Source organism: Orycteropus afer, unplaced genomic scaffold (genome assembly GCF_000298275.1).
Source record: "Orycteropus afer afer isolate SDZICR_OR568_19922 unplaced genomic scaffold, OryAfe1.0 scaffold00627, whole genome shotgun sequence".
NCBI lineage: Eukaryota > Metazoa > Chordata > Mammalia > Tubulidentata > Orycteropodidae > Orycteropus > Orycteropus afer.
This window is the reverse complement of record NW_006922214.1, coordinates 417050-434712: the sequence shown is the minus strand read 5'-3', so window position 1 is coordinate 434712 and position 17663 is coordinate 417050. Positions and strand designations below refer to the sequence as shown.

The window sequence follows — 17663 nt, the reverse complement described above, 5'->3', positions numbered from 1 at the left end:
AGTTCCTCCCCTCTCCCATTGGCCAAAGCTGAGACCCTCTTCTCTGACCGATGGCTGTCTCTGAGTCCAGCCCGCCCACACCCTGACAGGCAAGTGATGTGGATGGGATTGTGAGGGTGATGAGTTACCGCACTGAGTGACAGACTTCACCAACCACTGCCTTGGCGGTCCCTTCTATTTCAGCGCCAGTCCCTCTCCCCCGAGGACTCTGGGGTCATTTTTGCGGTCCGCACCCCACACACTCCTCTTGTGATGTCACTGTTGAGCATTCTGTCTTTTCAGAACTGGAACCCCCAAGAAGTCAGTGTCCGAATATGAATGATTCGGAGCCTCTTTGCCAGGTTCAGAGTGCCAGAGGATCTTCAAAATATTCAAAAGTAATTGGACTGCTGTTGGAAAGTAAACTAGTAGAGCCATTATGGTAAACAGTTTGGCAGTTCCTCAAAATGTTAAACATAGAAATGCCATAAATCAAATTCCAAACTCACTGGCACTGAGCCAATTCTGACTCGTACAGTAGTAAATCTTAAGTAGATTGCCTAACTTTCTGGTTACTAGTCAAATACCCTAGGCACTGGGCACTGGGCATCAGAGCTCCATGTAATCCATCACTTCCACTCCTAGGTATATACCCAAGAAACTTGAAAGCAGGGATTCAAAGGGATAGTTATACATCAATGTTCATTGTAGTGTTATTCACAATAGCCATAAGGTGGAAACAACTCAACTGTCCATCAACAGATGAATAATAATAATATAAAAAAGTCACTGCCATGGAGTCTATTCTGACTCAAAGTGACCCCCATTGGGTTTCTAAGGCCGTAAAATTTCCCAAAGCAGACCATCTTATTGTTCTTCCACAGAGAAACTGGTGGGTTCGCACTATTGACCTTTTGGTTAGAAGCCAAATGCCTTAACCACTACACCACCAGAGCTCCTTCATCAGATGAATGGTAAGTAAAATGTGCTATATGCATTCAGTGGAATATTATTTATGTCTGATACATGCTATGACATGAGTAAATCTTGAATACGTTTTCTGAGTGAAATAAGTCAGGTACAAAAGGGCAAATATTGTGTTTCACTTAAATGAAATATCTAGATTAGGCAAACATGAAGTGACAACATTTCATTAGTGGTTATCAAGGAGTTGTTGGAGGGAGGAGGGAATAGGAATTAATGCTCAAGGGGATTGAGTCTGCGGTAATGTAAAACTTTTGGAAATGGATAGTGATGATGATAGTACAACATGGTGAATGTAATTGTCACTGAATCGTACAGTTATAAATAGTATACCTGGCAAACTCTTTTATATGTATATGTTACCAAAATTAAATTAAAAACTAATTGCATTGGGTGATACTTCCTAATTTCCTACCGATTTATTTGCGGGAGGCAAAGAATATAAACAGGAGAAATTAGAGAGAAAAACAGAAAGAGATGGAGAGAAGAGTAAAGCCCTCCCCAAAAGAAGATTATTCAGTTAGCTTTTCTTTCCTTCTTCTGAAGTTATTAGAAATTTGTATGAATTCTACCTACTAAAAGGTATTGTCATAAACTGTAGGTGGCGCTCTGAGGTTATGAAATGGTTTGTACAGTGGGCTGAGGCCACTGTATTCTAGAGGCCAAAGGGTGTTCAAAAAACACTATTGTATTTAGCACTTCCTTGCATTTCGTGTTAGTAGTGCCTGGTGGTGTAGTGCTTAAGGCATTTGACTGCTAACCAGAAGGTTGGCTGTTCAAACCCACAAGCCACTCCTCGGAAGGAAGGTTGGGCAATCTACTATCCTAATGATACACCTTGGAAACCCAAGGAGGGGTCGCTCTGAGTTGGGCCTGACTCCACAGCAGTGAGTTTTTTTGTTTTTTTGTGTAGGACTTAGATACGGAAACCAAACTCTAGAGATCTTTCTTTACTTCTATCTTTTCTCCTGCTTTATCTTGCTTCAATGGTTTCTTTTCTTCTGAGACTACTCTCTCAATAAATTATGTGTGCCTGAATCATTTCTCAAGTTCTGTTTATAGGGATTGGAGCCAAGTCAAGGAGTGTTCATGAGACAACAGGAGCAACACTTTGATGTATTCTGGGATGGCTACTCTTTCCCAGAAATTTTGGGAATCCAACTCCAGAACTAAGATGATCATTCCTAAAAATCAAGAAACCCCAGTGTCTACCCAGCCCATGGGGAAAGTATTGCATCCACAAAATAGCCCCATGGGCTATTCCTACGTTCAAAACTGGAGTGCTTACTGAATCTGGGAATGGGTGATTAGAAAGAATCTGAGTCCTGGTTATCAGGGACTTAAAACTTCCACACCCTGCCCTGGGAATTCTTGGTGGAGTCCTAGTGGTTCCGATGCCTGATAGGTTGTGGGGCAGTGTCTTCATGGGAAGATGCCTGGGACCAATTAGTTACAGTTTATCTGATTTGCATGATAGGTTCTGGGAACTACTGGTTCAAAAAAACAAATCTGCAGGAAAAAAAAAAAAAAAGTACCAATAAAGATAATGATGATAAGCTCTGTGACAATAATTTTGAAGTTTTAACCACTATAATGGGTGGATCTGAGCTCCGGAAACAGCTCTGGCAGTTCACTCTCCTCCTCCCCCCAGGAGATTGCTTGTGTGATTTTCCCTGGGGACTAAGATCTGTTATCAAATTGGTGAGGAGGAGAGAAGTGAACCTTATCTCTTGCTACTCTCTTTATAAATATTTTATCATTATCGTTGTTGTTAGCTACATTCTGATTAGGACTTTTCCCCCACAACTTACCCTCACCTACCTTCACTTTCAACTCCAAGGTAATTTTGGCTTCTTGGATAGGAAACTCTACTCATTTCCCTGACCTTCCCTGACCTTGGCTGTTCCCAGGACGATGTCTGTTTTCTGTTCAGACACAGCCTCTGAGGGCACCAGGCTTATACAGCCTGGATTTCTTAGAGTGGAGGTGGATTGAGACCTCTCCCTGATATAGTTATGATGCACTCAAGCTGAACATTGAAATTCTCCTCCTTCCTTACTTCAGGGCATTGAGTGGGGAGTGTTATTCTCCTGGAGTATCCACTTCTATACATGAACTCAAGAATACTGGTCCAGACTGAACCAGTACCCATTTTTTGCACCTTGATCATCCCGACATGAATGAAAATAGTAAGAGATCCAGAACTCTTGTGGAAACTGTAAAGGTCTCAAGACATCCAAAGATTTAGAAGAAACTAAAAATTGAGACGGGAGGGTTGGTGGTGTAGCTCAGTGGTAAAGGGGGGGGTTGGTGGTGTAGCTCAGTGGTAAAGTGCGTGCTTTGCATGTACAAGGTCCCTGGTTCAATCCCTGCCACCTCCATTTGGTCTTTAGGAGCTCTAGTAGCATAGTGCCTAAGGCACTTCACTGCTAATCAGAAGGAACCACTGGCCACTCCTCAGAAGGAAGATGGGGCATCTACTTCTGTAGTGATACTGCCTCCAAAACCCAAGGAAGGGACTATGACTTGGATCTGACTCGAGGGCACATAACAACAACAAAAATTGAGACACACATTTTTCAACACCACTGGTAGCTGGTTCTTTTACTAGAAAAACAAGACTTGAGTATTTATGGGAGTGAGGAGTAAGTTCACATTGAGATTGGGCCTAATAGAGAGTGTCTGAGAAGGGAAGGACCAGAGATTCAATATAGTCAGCTTCCAAAGGACCAAAGTGACCCTAGATGTTAAAAAAATGGATTTACAATCCAGTGGACAGATACTAGTATCTTGCTTATCATGTATTTACTACTGCTGCTTGCAGCTATACCAAACGGTCGCATCTAGTGGTTTCCTATCATTCTATTCACCTTTCCTTTTAGGAAAGTTGACTCTTAAGTTAGTAGAGTTTACAGCTGTGGTTCTTGGTTCCACATCTCCTTTATCAAAGACTTAGATCCTAAATTCAGAATTTGATCTATGTGTACCTTGAGTAAATAAAAATCTATATTAATATCAGAAAAAAAGAGAAAATATAGCTAGAAATCTAAGAGAACCTGGCAAAACCCACTGTATCAAGTCAATTCTGACTCATAATGCCTAAGAAATAATTTGTGCAAGAACCAAATCCAACGGGCTATGAACAGAGATGTTTCTAAAAAATCTTTTTCTGTCTTAGATTTTATGTTCAAGAAGACAAAACATCAAATTATTTTCAAAATATTTCCATTTCTCATATATATGTCTACACCTATGAATTTTAGAATCTTTGTAATCACTTTGCTGGCTCTGTTGTGCCTGGCTTAGCTTGGCAATATTCATGTTGCTACAAAAAGATCAAGTCAGGGATCTTATTTTTATTTAGGTGCACAGCAGGGGTATGACCCCTGTACTGTTTGCTATTTCACACTGACATTTAAATTTTCTTCATTTCACAAGTGCAAAATACATTTTAAAGTGTAAGTATCTGTGTTTGAAATAATTTGTGAAAAGGAAAAGAAATAGCTATTTTATTTCCCCTTCCTTACCTAATTTTCTCTTTCTTTAGTATCTGTCAATAAGTTTTTAAAAATCTACCTTCATGGGGACCAGGTTTGCTGGTCCAATAGAGCCTGGTGTAACCACTGAGACTATGGCCCCTAGCTGCCCTTCAGGTCTGGAATTGAACCCACAACTGTGGTTTCCAGCCAAACAAAGTACAGGCATGTGAGTTAAACATTTACCTCAAGTAGACACACGCCCTGGAGAGAACAATCATGGGAGAAGGAAGGGCTGCTTATGCACAGGGAGATAGCTCAGGGTGCAGAAGAGTATGAAGGGATGGACACTGGGAGGAGGTAACTATGGGGAGGAAGTGGGAGGGGAGCTGCTGCATTGTAAATTTTGGTCAATGACATGAGACAAAGTATATGTGAACTGCTGTATGAAAAGTGAATTTACTCTGTAAATCTTCACCCAAATCCTAAAAAAAAAAAAAAAAAACTACCTTCATATAAACAAGCTTCATTTTAATTATAGTATGAAACAGATGGTTATTCCCAGCTGGTCCTTGGATTATGTGATAAAGAGTCGTTTTTGATATGCTTTTCTTCTAGTTTTATGTTTTCAGCTTTCAACAGTGAGAATGAATTACTTTTATTAACCAAAATGTATTTGTATTTGCTTTTGTTGAGAGTGAGAAGATCCTTTGAGAATGAGTCAAGGATTCTTCTCATATAGAGGTCCCCAGAAAACCTGAGTGGGAGAGTCCAGAGGAGCCCTGATTCCAAGAGGTCTATGCTCACTGTCACAGCAGCAGTATGTGCATCCGGGCCCAGGCATTGACACTGCGGTACTGCTTTGAATGGGTCAGGAAGGAGTCTAGAGAGCTTTTGAAAACAAAAAAATACTGAAGAACTAAGTTAGGAGGTGGTCAAGGGATCAGGGACAAAGTGAGAGAGGAAGAAGGCATAATAAGGGATTAGGAAAAAAACACCATAGTGATCCCAACTGCTGCAGAATTTATTATTATTTTTACTTGAGACAATAATAAGAATGAGGGAGCTTGGAGAGACCCAGGGTGAGAAGAGAGAGCCCATCATCCAGAGTGAAGGGACATCCCTGCCCAGGTGTCATGACCTGAATGCACTAAGGGACAGGCACCAGGGAAGGTTCTGGTAGGGTCCGACCCAAAAGGGATTTGGGACCCACCATCATGGATATGTCCCTCCCTTCATGTAAGGTGAGGTTCCTGCTCTCACTCTGTCTTTAGAGGTCCTATAGGAGAACTACAGGGTGTCAGGGGAATGAAGGAGGACTATGGAGGGAGAGAAAAAGTGTCACGATGCATGCTTACTTTCGAGGAGACAAGAGGCTATGAAGGGGACCTAGACAGTCTTGTGGCCAGTTCCTGCTTTCTTTAAACCTTCAGGATGGGGAAACTATAGGTGTCCAAGCTTCTGAGTATTATCTTTTTAGGATCATGGGATAATCTGAAAAGCACTCAGCTGCTAACCAAAAACATTGATGGTTCAAACCCAGCAGCTGCTCTGCAAGAGAAGATATGGTAGTCTGCTTCTATAAAGATTGGCAGCCTTGGAAATCCTATGGAGCAATTCTCATGGTGACCTACAGGGTCACCATGAGTTGGAACAGACTCGATGGCAGTGGGTTTGGTTTTGGTTTCGGGGTAATCTGAACCATCTACCCTGAAGGATGATTTTCTTTTGGAATGGATTGAAAGAAAAATTCATACTTTGGGAAGAAAGATTTGGGAAGATACATTTCTCATCACCAATTCTCAAACACACACAAGCAGGTACTTTGTTAGTACAGTATGGTTTGGTTATATGTAGGCTGGGTTGGAAGGAGTGTGGAGAAAGATGAATGCTTTGTTAAACAGATCCTTGAGGTGGGGGACAAAGTTGCTGTGGGTCCTTCCTACTGGGTTTCGAACTGCTTCAGGTATTCATGGATGTCTGACTTGACTGTGCTGACTGAAGCCTTATGGAACCACCGCATGACAGGGACTCCATCAGGTCCCACTAGGAACTTCTCAAAGTTCCAACGGATGTCATGGACCTTCATGGGCTCCCAAAAGAGTTGACTTGATGAGCCCAAAATCTCAGAGGGGGGAGGGCAGGAGTTCTGGAGCAGAGATATGAAAAAGAAGAAGACAAATTTATTTCTGCTTCTGTTTGGTTTCCATCCCTAGTGTACTCACCATTATATATCTCAATATATTAGCTACCTGACATTCTCCCAATCAACCACACACATTTCAATGAATCATCACCAATACTACTACCACTCAAGCAAGCAAGAGTTAGAGGCCATGATGCTAAACAGAAAACATTTCCCCTTTCCTTGTTTCTCCCCCTATTTCCATTATTATATCATAATGTTTCAGGAAAAGAATATATAATTTGTCTAGCTCTAGTTTCCTTAAAAGGAGCTCTGGTAGTGCTGTGCCTAAGGCATTTGACTATGAACCAGAAGGTTGGAGGTTCAAATCCACCAAACACTCTGCAAGGAAGATGGGACAATTTACTTCCATAAAGATTTACCACCTTAGAAACCCAATGGTGATAGCTATGAGTCTGAATCAAGTCGATAGCAATAGGTTTGTTTTTTTTTTTTTTAGTTATTTAGATCCTTAACTGAAAAATAATGGCTTGGATTGGTGTAATTATTCCCAGAGTTTGGTATCCCATAGGCCAGTAAAAGTTCAATAAGTTTGTTTGGCTTTTTTTTTTTTTTTTTTTTTTTTTGAGATTAATGTAAAATTACCAATCATCAGTACAACAAAAATTTTTAAAGGAAATACAAATTTGAAAATGAAAGGATTTTTAATGTTAGATTGGGCCATATAAAATTGCTGGTAGCACCATTTTGAACAACAAAACTGGTGCTTTTGTGTTTTAACTTAATATCAGAATCAATTATAGTCTTTTATGTTCAGTAAGTTAAGCTTTATGGAGAAACTCCCAGTGTTGTTGTTCTTTTTTCTCAATTTGGTGTGAATAAGTGAAAACTTCAACAAGATCCAACTTTCTTTCTTTCATGGGCCAGCACTTGGGAACCATAGACGAAGAGGTGCTCAAGAGCCCTTCTGTTTTCGTCTTCTGTGGCTCTGCCATTCTGTGACTCTCAAAGCACTGACCACACGGCACTCTACATATCCATTTCTACATTTGTCTCCCCAACTAGATATGAGCTCCTATTAATCTTTGTTAACTCATTACTTAGCACAGTTCTTGTACACCTTAGGGGTTCAAAATTAATTGTTGAATGAATAAGTCATTACTATTCAGTAGGTAAGTTAGTCCATATAAGAGTAGACATGCATACTCTTGTCAAATAAAAGTTTATCCTACAAACATTATATATTTCCTCTTCCTGAAGTCAGAGTGCCACAAAGGTTGTTGCCATGATCCCTGAACTTACCTGAGCATCGCATTCCAAGGAGTTCATCCCCAAGCCTAGACATGGGCTCTATTACTTTCAGTGCATCCCTGCCTTACCAATCCATGATAGAATTATGTTCACTCACCTTCAGGAAAGTAAAGATCTTCTGTTCTTTTTCTCCATTTACATCCCCTTTCTCAAAGAGTTGGAAATTGGGAACATAGCCACCACCTGGACGCACATACCTACAATGAACCCAAGTGTTTCCAGGAGAATCCAAATTAAGACCTGGATGGGTAGTCATGGCTATCACAACTTTGCCAAAAAGGGAAATGAGACATAAAGGGAGAGAGGTGATAGATAGGGAAGATGAGGAAAGACAGCTCTCTGAGTAGCAGGACTTCATGCAATAGTCTTTATGGAGCGGATAAAAAATTTCGAGAAAATGGAAAGGCCTCATCTGAACTTGAATATAGGAAATGGAAATGAACCCCTTTTTGCTCCCATCACTCTTCTCATGACTCATTTGCATTTTCTATATTCCCTCCTTTCCCCAACTTGCAATTCTGGACCTGGCATCTCCGTACTTATTTTCCATTAGATCTTTTCCTGGTCTCACTATAAGAGAACTCAAAATTAGTAAGAACAGTTTAGCACTGCCAAGAAGGCCAGAAAGACTTCAAAGCATCATGGTGATGTTCTTGAACCCACTTATCTACCACCCATACTAGATGTTTCCAGAATGGGAGGAATCAGAGTGAGGAAGGCAAGTCTTGGCAGGGCCTCTGTAGGGTTCCAAGTAGGCACTCACTTGAGTCCAGAAAGGATCTCTGAGTTCTTTCCTGGTTCTTGTTTTCCAAACTGGTTGCAGGGAAAGCCCAACACAACTAAACCAAAAGGCTTCAGCTCCTCTTGTAGTGCATTCAGTTCTGTAGGAGAGAATGAAGAGCATGAGTTGGTTGGCCAGCATCCTTACTCTGAGCAGAAAAACACTATTGGATTTTTCCATTTATTATGGAAAGAAACTGAGTACTATGAAGGGAAATGTTCAAGGTTCCAGAGATTGACAGGTTTCCAGAATCTCATCTAAATGGCTGCCGTTTTCTCTCATACAATATTTTCCACAACTAGCTATACTTCAAAATTTAAAGGGAGCCATTTTTAGAAAACAGATTACTTGGTCCTTTATGAGGGTCCTGTTTGATACAGGGGAGCCCTAGTGGTGTAGCGCCTAAGGCATTTGACTGCTAACCCGAAGGTTAGTGGTTCAAATCCACCATGCCTGGGAAGGAAGACTGAGCAATCTACTTCTGTAGTGATACCACACAGCTGCTCTGCATTAGAAAGATGAGGCAGGTGGTCTTCTTCCATAAAGATTTATAGCCTTGGGAACCCAATGGGGTTGCTATGAGCCACAATCAACTTGATGGCAGCGTGTTTAGGTTTTGGTGTAATTACCTCCAGCCAGTACCATTCAGACTCATCTCTACCTGCTGGCATTCCCCCTAAGAACATTTTCTTAAATAGAGAGCAGCTTTTTATTTTTCTATATTTCCTCAGTTATGGTACACACTCACCTCCTTCTTATCTTTAGCAATCAAGAGTTATTTCCCTCCCATAGCAGAAATGGAGTACCTGGGTGGGGCAAACAATTAACTGCTAATCAAAAAGTTGGAGGTTCGAGTCTAACCAGAGTCACCTCAGGAGAAAGGCCTGGTCATCTACTTCTAAAAAATCAACCATTCTAAGGTGCTACTACTATTGATCTATCCCCATCCAGAGCAAAGAAGAATGAAGAACTAGATGGTACTCAGCTACTACTGCTGACTGCTCTGAAAGGGATCACAATAGGAGATCCTGGATAGAATGGGAGAAAAATATGGAACCAAGCTCAAAACCACAACTCCTGGAACCCCAAAGACTATGATCCTTACATACCATGTAATCCTTGAACTGAATTCACCTTCGTGGCTCAACTTTCAGCCAAATGATAGCCAGGAATATCAGGTAAACTATAATACCAGGGAGGTACACACCCTCATTAGAACAGTAGGAGATTAAAAGGACAGCATTTGTTCAGGGATAAAGCTAAGAAATCAGGAAGGGATAGGTAAGAAGCATGAAGAGAAATGGTATACACAGGGAGGAAGTGGGAAGAATACTGTTACATTTGTCACAAAACAAAATGTGTATAAATTGTTGAATGGAAAATCAATTTGCTCTGTAAACTTTCACTCAAACCACAGTAATTTTTTTTTTTTAATCAGTCATTGAAAACCCTATGAAGCACTTTTCTGCTCTCACATATGTGGGGTTACCAGGAGTTGGAATCAATGTGACGGTGACTGGTTGATGGGTTGATATATTGGGACTACTTCACAGACCTTGATTCTGGTCCTTTGGTAAATTTTTTAAACTCTCTCAATTTCCTCATCTGGAGTATAATTTGAACAAGATGGTCCATAAAATCATCAACTAATTATATCATAGCAACATAAAGGGAAACTATGTACCTTGAAAGTAAATGAGATAACTCATCAAGTATTGATACAGAATAATCTTCAAGATATTCTACTACATGAAAGAGTAAGGTGCAAGTGGTTACCTAAAGGGAACATACAAAATTTCACTGTAAACCCTTTTGTATCTTTTGTATTTTGTAAATGTATTACCTATTCAACACATATTGAAATAAAACGTAAAGCAGAAAAATAAAGTCCTTGTCAAGTCAAGAATGCCAGCTATCTCTAGTTTAATCTATACAGAATTTTAAGTCACCTTTTCTTGATAACAAGGAAAGTAAAAATCTTCCCTGATGAGTACACAAAGAAAGGGAAAATTCTACCACTGCCACCATAGAGGAGCTCTGGTGGTGTAGTGTCTAAGGCATTTGACTGCTAACCACAAGGCTGGTGGTTCAAACCCATTAGCCACTCCTTGGAAGGAAGATTGGTAATCTACTTCTGTAGAGATACCATCTTGGAAACCCAAGGAGGGGTCACTATGAGTTGAATTGACTTGTTGGCAGTGAGTTTGGTTTTTTTTTGGTTTGGCCACCATAGAAGGTTGGGCCAAATTTGGAGACATAGAGCATTCTCCCACATTACCAGTCACCACAGCCAGCCTTCACACTAGTCAAAGTCCATTCAGATAGAAAACCATCCCTTCTTCTCTGTCATATTGAGATGCCTGTTGAACTCAAGGTCATTTTTCTAAAGATTAATCCTCTACCCTGTTATTGCCAGGCATCACCAGGGAGAAAAATAAAAGCAACCCCTGACAGGTAGAATCTAGCCTGGCAGTCACAGTTAGGCCTTGGTAGTCTTCTGTTGAATATAAGCAATTTCATAAAACATCAATATCATACAATGTTATGGATTCAACTGTGTTCCCCCAAAATATGTGTATACTTGGCTGGGTCATGATTCTCAGTATTATGTAATTAGCCTCCATTTTGTGATCTGATGTAATGATCTTATGTGTTATAAATCCTAACCTATATTTTGTTAATGAGGCAGGATGCAATCTACAGCATTAAGTTGTATTTGGAATCAATCTCCTTTGAGACATAAAAAGGATTAAACAGACTAGCAGAGATCAGAAGGACCTACTACCACCAAGAAAGAAGAGCCAGAAGTGGTGTATGTCCTTTGGACAAAGGATCCCCACACTGGATCACATGGAGCTCTCCAAGGAGCACTGGGCCATAAATGCTGAAAGTACATAAGAACCTTTCTCTTAAACTGTGAGCCAACAGAGAGAAAGCCTTCCCCTAGAGCTGTTGCTCTGAATTTGGATTTCTAGCCTCCTAAACTGTGACAAGGGAGCTCTGGTAGCGTAGTGCCTAAAGCGCTTGACTACTAACCAGAAGTCTGGCTGTTCAAACCCACCAGTCACTCCTCGGAAGGAAGGTTGGGCAATCTACTTCCATAGTGATACTGCCTCGGAAACCCAAGGAGGGGTTGCTATGAGTCAGGTCCAACTCGAGAGCAAATAACAACAAATTGTGACAGAATAAATTTCTGTTTGTGAAAGCCATCCACTTGTGGTATTTCTGTTATAGCAGAACTAGTTAACGAAGACATACAATCTTTGACCATAACAGATCAAGACAAAAACAAGACCACTCCGTAATCATGGCTGAACACGGGCAAAACATGAACATTTTACAAACCAAAAAAGAACCAAACGGCATCCACTAGGTTGTGGGGAGAGGGAAGCTATTATGTGGCTTTGTTATAAAGGCTTTTTCCAAATACCTCTTCGCCAAAGATATGCCTGGGGGAAAAAAAAAAAAAACAGAGGACCAAATACCCCTCATCTTTGCCAAGATGAGTGACTGCTGCTTCTTTACTATTACAGCTTTGTGGTTGTTATTGAGTCGGCCCCTTACTCATGGCTATCCCATGGTGACCCCATGTAACAGAGCAAAACTGCCCCATAGGGTTTTCTTGACTATAATCTCTAGAGAAGCAGATTGCTAGGTCTTTCTCCCATGGAGTGACTCATGGAGTGTGGTTTTGAACTGTAAGTGCTTAACCTTTGTGACAAGAAGGATCTTTGAGGTGTGCTAGTCTTGCTTTATTATTCCCCATGTGTAGATATGATTTACCAAGATATCTAATCACAGAATTGCCCCTGTCTCCTGACAGCATCCAATTCAAAGCAAAACTTCAACTCCTTGAACCTTCCTCCAATCACCTAACACAAGCCCAGATCCTGTAATTCATTTTTTTCTTTTTGTGATTTGGGTGAAGATTTACAGAGCAAATTCACTTTCCTTTCAGCAGTTCACATATGCTTTGTCTCATGACATTGACCACAGTTTACCACAATGCAACAGCTCCCCTCCCACTTCCTCCCCATAGTTACCTCTTCCCTATGTTCATCCCTCCATGGACTCCTGCCCCCTGAGCTGTCTCCCTGTGCATAAGCTGCCCTTCTTTCTCCCATGATTGTTCTCTCCAAGGAGAGTATCTACTTGAGGTAAATGTTCAACTCATATGCCTGTCTTTTGTTTGCCTGGAAACCACAGGTGTGGGTTTAATTCCAGACCTGAAGGGCAGTTAGGGGCCATAGTCTCAGTAGTTCCACCAGGCTCTATTGGACCAGCAAACCAATTCCTCCCCCCCCTTTTTTTTCCTCCAAATGATTTTGAGTTTTGTTCTACATTGTTCTCCCTCTCCATCAAGGATCTCCTACATAGATCCCCTTCCAAGTGGATGACAGTGGTAGCCGGGCACCATCTAGTTCTTCTGGTCTCATAGTTGTATAGGCTGCAGATCGGATGGTGTACCAGTCACTAGGACTAATTGTTATAATTTCTAACACCTTACTGAGAAGCCCTGTGGTCCCCCACAATATATGTTCTCCCACGTGGCATTTAGCAACAAACTCAACTTGTTCAACCTCAGGTTCTTAGTGGTTTTGGGTTAAATCTTTGAGAGAGTTTTAGTTTCCAAATGTAGAGATAATTCTCCTGGTATTCTAAGGAGCAGAGCAGTGGTAAGATTTAGGGGAATGGAATCATAAGATTATCTGTTTCCCCTCAAAAAGAATATATTAGCAAAAGTTTCTGCAATTAGAATATGGCCATCTGGTAAAGCTAGTTCCAAAAGAGTTGAAATAGGAGTTCTTACCAGGATACTGAGCTGTCAAGCCTCAATAGGTGGCCACATTAACAAAGAGGACATGCTTGCCCGCATATTGCTTGAACTGGATATATTCCTCGCCATTGAGGGTGAGGGCTCCATACTCATATATGGTGCCTGTCAGCCCTTTGTAGCAATCAGTCTGAAATAAAATAATGATAATGATGATGATGAAATAAGATAATAATTCCCAACATCTGTCAACTTTTTCAAAACACTCAAAGGCTGCATGTAGTAAGTTGAAACTGAGAACTGAAAAGACTTTTTCAAGTAATACTTGTTGTAAGAATTCATGCCACTAGTGGATTTTACGTCTTCTGACTTCGTGTGTGTGTGTAGGAATAAACACTTTATAATGTTCTTCCAATTTCTGTAAGATTAATACAACTCATCTCCATTCTGATGTTACAACATCCCCCACACCCTTACTCCAGTCATCCATCTCTTCTCAATTATTCTTAGTAGATTTTTGCAGAGTTCCTCATAATATAAATAAGTTCTACATGTATTTCTTATTTATATGTTCTTATTTTGTATTTTCCTTCCCAAAACCAAGCCCATAATATGCTTCTCCCCTGTGTCCCATTTAACAGTTTTGCCAGTGAGGTACTCGTTGTTATCTGTCCCCCTCTTCTCATCCCTATATTGTGGGGAAACAATTTAGAATGCTCATGAATTGAGGATTATAAATTATAAAGCATAGGGAAGAAACTTCCTATCAACAGACATACTAAGGCTAAAAGGCAGACACAGTCTAGAACCAAAGACCAAGATCTTGTTATAAGAGCGGTTGGAGACATGGACAACAGTCAGAGGTTTAGAGTAGTAGGAAATGGGCTATATGGGATCTTAGTCTATAAAAGTCTGCAACATGCAATGAAGGAATCTCCTATAGGTCAGCTTCTGTTATGAAAGTGGGGCAAGGAGGTCTTTTATCATGTACTAAGTATGTAAATTCTGACACCAGGAAATCAGACAATTCCTTCACTATCATTGGCCAGAAGAAGGTCCCCATAGGGCAGTGCCCTTTCCTAAGTGCCTATGCATCCCTGCACACCTGTGCACACACATTAATCCATACATTTGGCAGCATTAGCCCAAGGAACTCCCTATAAAAGGGCTTGTCATCTACGTGCCTGCACTCTCCTTGCTTTTATGTCAACTTTGTTCTGTGCAAAACAATTTCTAGAATTTGCCTTTATTGCTACTGCAATACAAAGTCACATGGAAAACATTCTGTAAGCTCCAATGCAGGGTCCTAGAGAAACTGCAGACTTAAAGAGTTCAGTCTTTCCTATCCAACTCACCCATATTTGGTTCTGCTTCAATTTGCTTAGGTCCGTTTGAAGAGGTCAGGACAACTTAAAACACAGCTTTTCATAAGATGATTTTCTACAACCAGAACTCACACCCAATCAGGCAGCAGTGACTGATATAGACCTAGATAACCACTTCAGTTATTATTATTATTATTATTATTTCAGAGATGAGGAGAAATCTTACTACAGCTACCATCTGTTGAGTTTACATACATCATTTTACTTTTCTCATGAACTTAACAACGGTTACTCAAAGTGTGGTGTGAGGACTAAAATCTGGGAGTAACGGTCAAAATACAAATTCCTGGACCTCACTTCAGAGCTACTGGATAAGGATCTAAGGGGATGGGGCCTAAAGATCTGGCCTATCACAAGCTCTCTGCAAGATTCATGTGCAAGCTAAAGTCTGAGATGTCCTGCACTATAGGATGGGTATTGTTGTCTATCTTTTATAGATGGGAGAACAAAACCAATAAAAGATATGTGACTGGCCTAAGGTTACAGTGAGGCTCAAGTTTTTGAACATATTTGTCTGGTTCTAAAGTTAGCACTTGTTATTCCCTCAAATCATCTACTTTAGCCCCATACCTATAAATCCTCAGACTTATACACACATCTTTTACAGGGGTGACTGACATCCACTACAGGGGCTTTCTGAAGGGTGTCAGGCAATTTGGGACAGAATCAAGACCATTCTGTTCTCCAAATTACAGCTTTGTCTCCACCTCACCACAATCATCTCCTCTGTAATTACAATTGGCCAACAACCACCAAAGCCTTACGTATTTTTTTGTTCCTTGGTGGGGGGGCGGGTAGCGTTTCTTTCTCTGATCCTCAAACTCCTCAGAGCACATTTCCCATACTAGCTTCGCTTCTCCCTCCTCCTGGTTTCTCAGAACAGCCAGTCAATCTCTCCCAGAGAGGCCAGGTAGAGCTCCTTTTCAACTCCTTTGCTTTTCACATCCTGCTTCATTTCCAGGGACCCACATGGCTGTGCCTTAGAGAAGATTGAGACCAGCTTGGAGGGGACCGACTGGCTCTGGGTTATCAAATTGCCCCAGGGGGAAGTGGGAATTGGAGTGTACACATTGTCCTCCATCTATACAAGCCTCAGTGAACCTCAGGCGGTGAGAGGACAGTTAAGAGACATTTAAGAGACAGTTGATTTAGGAAAGGCCCTGCCGCACATGCAGAAGTTTGTGAAGAGCTGGGAAGACAGGAGGGGAGAACTCGTAGGCCTGGAGGCCAAGGTACTCATCAGGTGCTGTTCCGCCTGGGTTCCCCGCGGGACACTCACCTTCATCTTCTCCTGGTTCAGGCTTGGCTGAACGAAGCCCACCAGGAACAGAGTGAAAAGATAGGAAGCCCCAAACCGCTTCATGGCTCTTACTAGGAGGTCCCAGCGAGACTGAGGTCCCGCGGAATCTCTGCCTCTTTTGAGCCCCTGGCAGGGACCAGTTAGAAGATGTGCGATCCAATGGCAGAGCTGCATTCGGTCCCCACCCTCTTTCTTCCTCTAGAGTCCCCCCTCCCGCGCCGGCTCCAGCCTCACCCCAGGGCATCTGGAAGGTGCGACCTGCACGTGTGCTGGCAGGTGAACGTGGAGGCTTCATCCTCGGTATATTCTGAGACACTACCCCTGCCCTCTCCAGGTGAGTAGAATTTCCTAGGTGCTGCCTCCACATCCAGAAAGTAAATACCTCCAGATAGTATGACTGTAGGTATTTCAAAGAGCTCCATAATACGTTTATGACAGCTTAAAAAACAAAAGTTCTTCCTAAAGTTTTTAGTTACCCCTACGTTATAAGAGAGTCAGCAGAAAATTGACACTGGGTGTAAAATATCCTCAATATCTCAATATAAAGAAAGTCAAAGGAGCTCTGGTAGCGTAATGCCTAAGGCACTTGACTGCTAACCAGACGGCTGGCGATTCAAATCCATCAGCCACTCCTCGGAAGGAAGACTGGGCAATCTACTTCCGTAGTGATACTGCCTCGGAAACCCAAGGAGGGGTCACTATGAGTCGGGTCCGACCTGATGGCAAGTAATAACAACAAAGACAGACCAAAATTTAATATGGTTATTATACCAAAACTACTTAAAAATCTAGAAGAAAAATGACTCTACTGGACAATGAGCAGTTCATTCAAAAAGAACAAGCTATAAGAAAAAAATTTCCTCCCAAGTAAACACACTTTTTTTTTTTTTTTTTTAAAGCTCAGGAGAGGCCAAAAAGTTCAGGATCTTTGTTTCTCCAGCACCTTGACAAAAAATCTCTTGAAACTGATTCCAGTGCAAGGGAGCTCATTTGAACCATGGTTTGAGATACTAATATTCCTATTAAGACCTGGAATGTTCCAGATTGAAGTCTACTCTTCTCTGCCACCTTCTTTCATTACACTCTTCATAGGTTAGAACTGGGCAGAATTGAAAAACCATATTCATGTTGTTGTTGTTATGTGCTGTCACGTTTTCTCCAACTCATAGCGACCCCTCCTTGGATTTCTGAGGCAGTATCACTATGGAAGTAGATTGCCCAATCTTCCTGCCGAGGAGTGGCTAGTGGATTTGAACTGCCAACCTTCTGGTTAGCAGTCAAATGCCTTAGGCCCTATGCCCCCGGAAATTGAGATTCAAAGACAAGTGATAGTTTGACCAAATTTAGAACTAGAGTCTTTAGTCTCAAGTTCAGTGTCGTTTCCACTTCACTAGGTTGTGACCCTCAACAAGATGGACAGACACAATGGTTGCAACAATGGACTCAAACATACCAACTATTGTGAGGGTGGCGCAGAACTGGGACAGCATTTTGTCTTATTTATAAAGGGTGTCTCTGTGAGTCTGA

The 17663-nt window shown here is 41.4% G+C and overlaps 1 protein-coding gene across 1 annotated transcript; it reads right to left on the bottom strand.

Moving 5' to 3' along the window:
• Window positions 1-6381: 6381 nt before the first annotated feature.
• GPX6 (glutathione peroxidase 6) lies at window positions 6382-16199 on the bottom strand. Its single transcript, XM_007956494.1, has 5 exons — window positions 16116-16199; window positions 13488-13641; window positions 8660-8777; window positions 7994-8093; window positions 6382-6588 (listed from the first exon to the last, which is right to left on the bottom strand). Exons 1-5 carry the CDS (start codon window positions 16197-16199, stop codon window positions 6382-6384), a joined length of 663 nt encoding a protein of 220 aa, XP_007954685.2.
• Between the last annotated feature and the right edge of the window lie 1464 nt (window positions 16200-17663).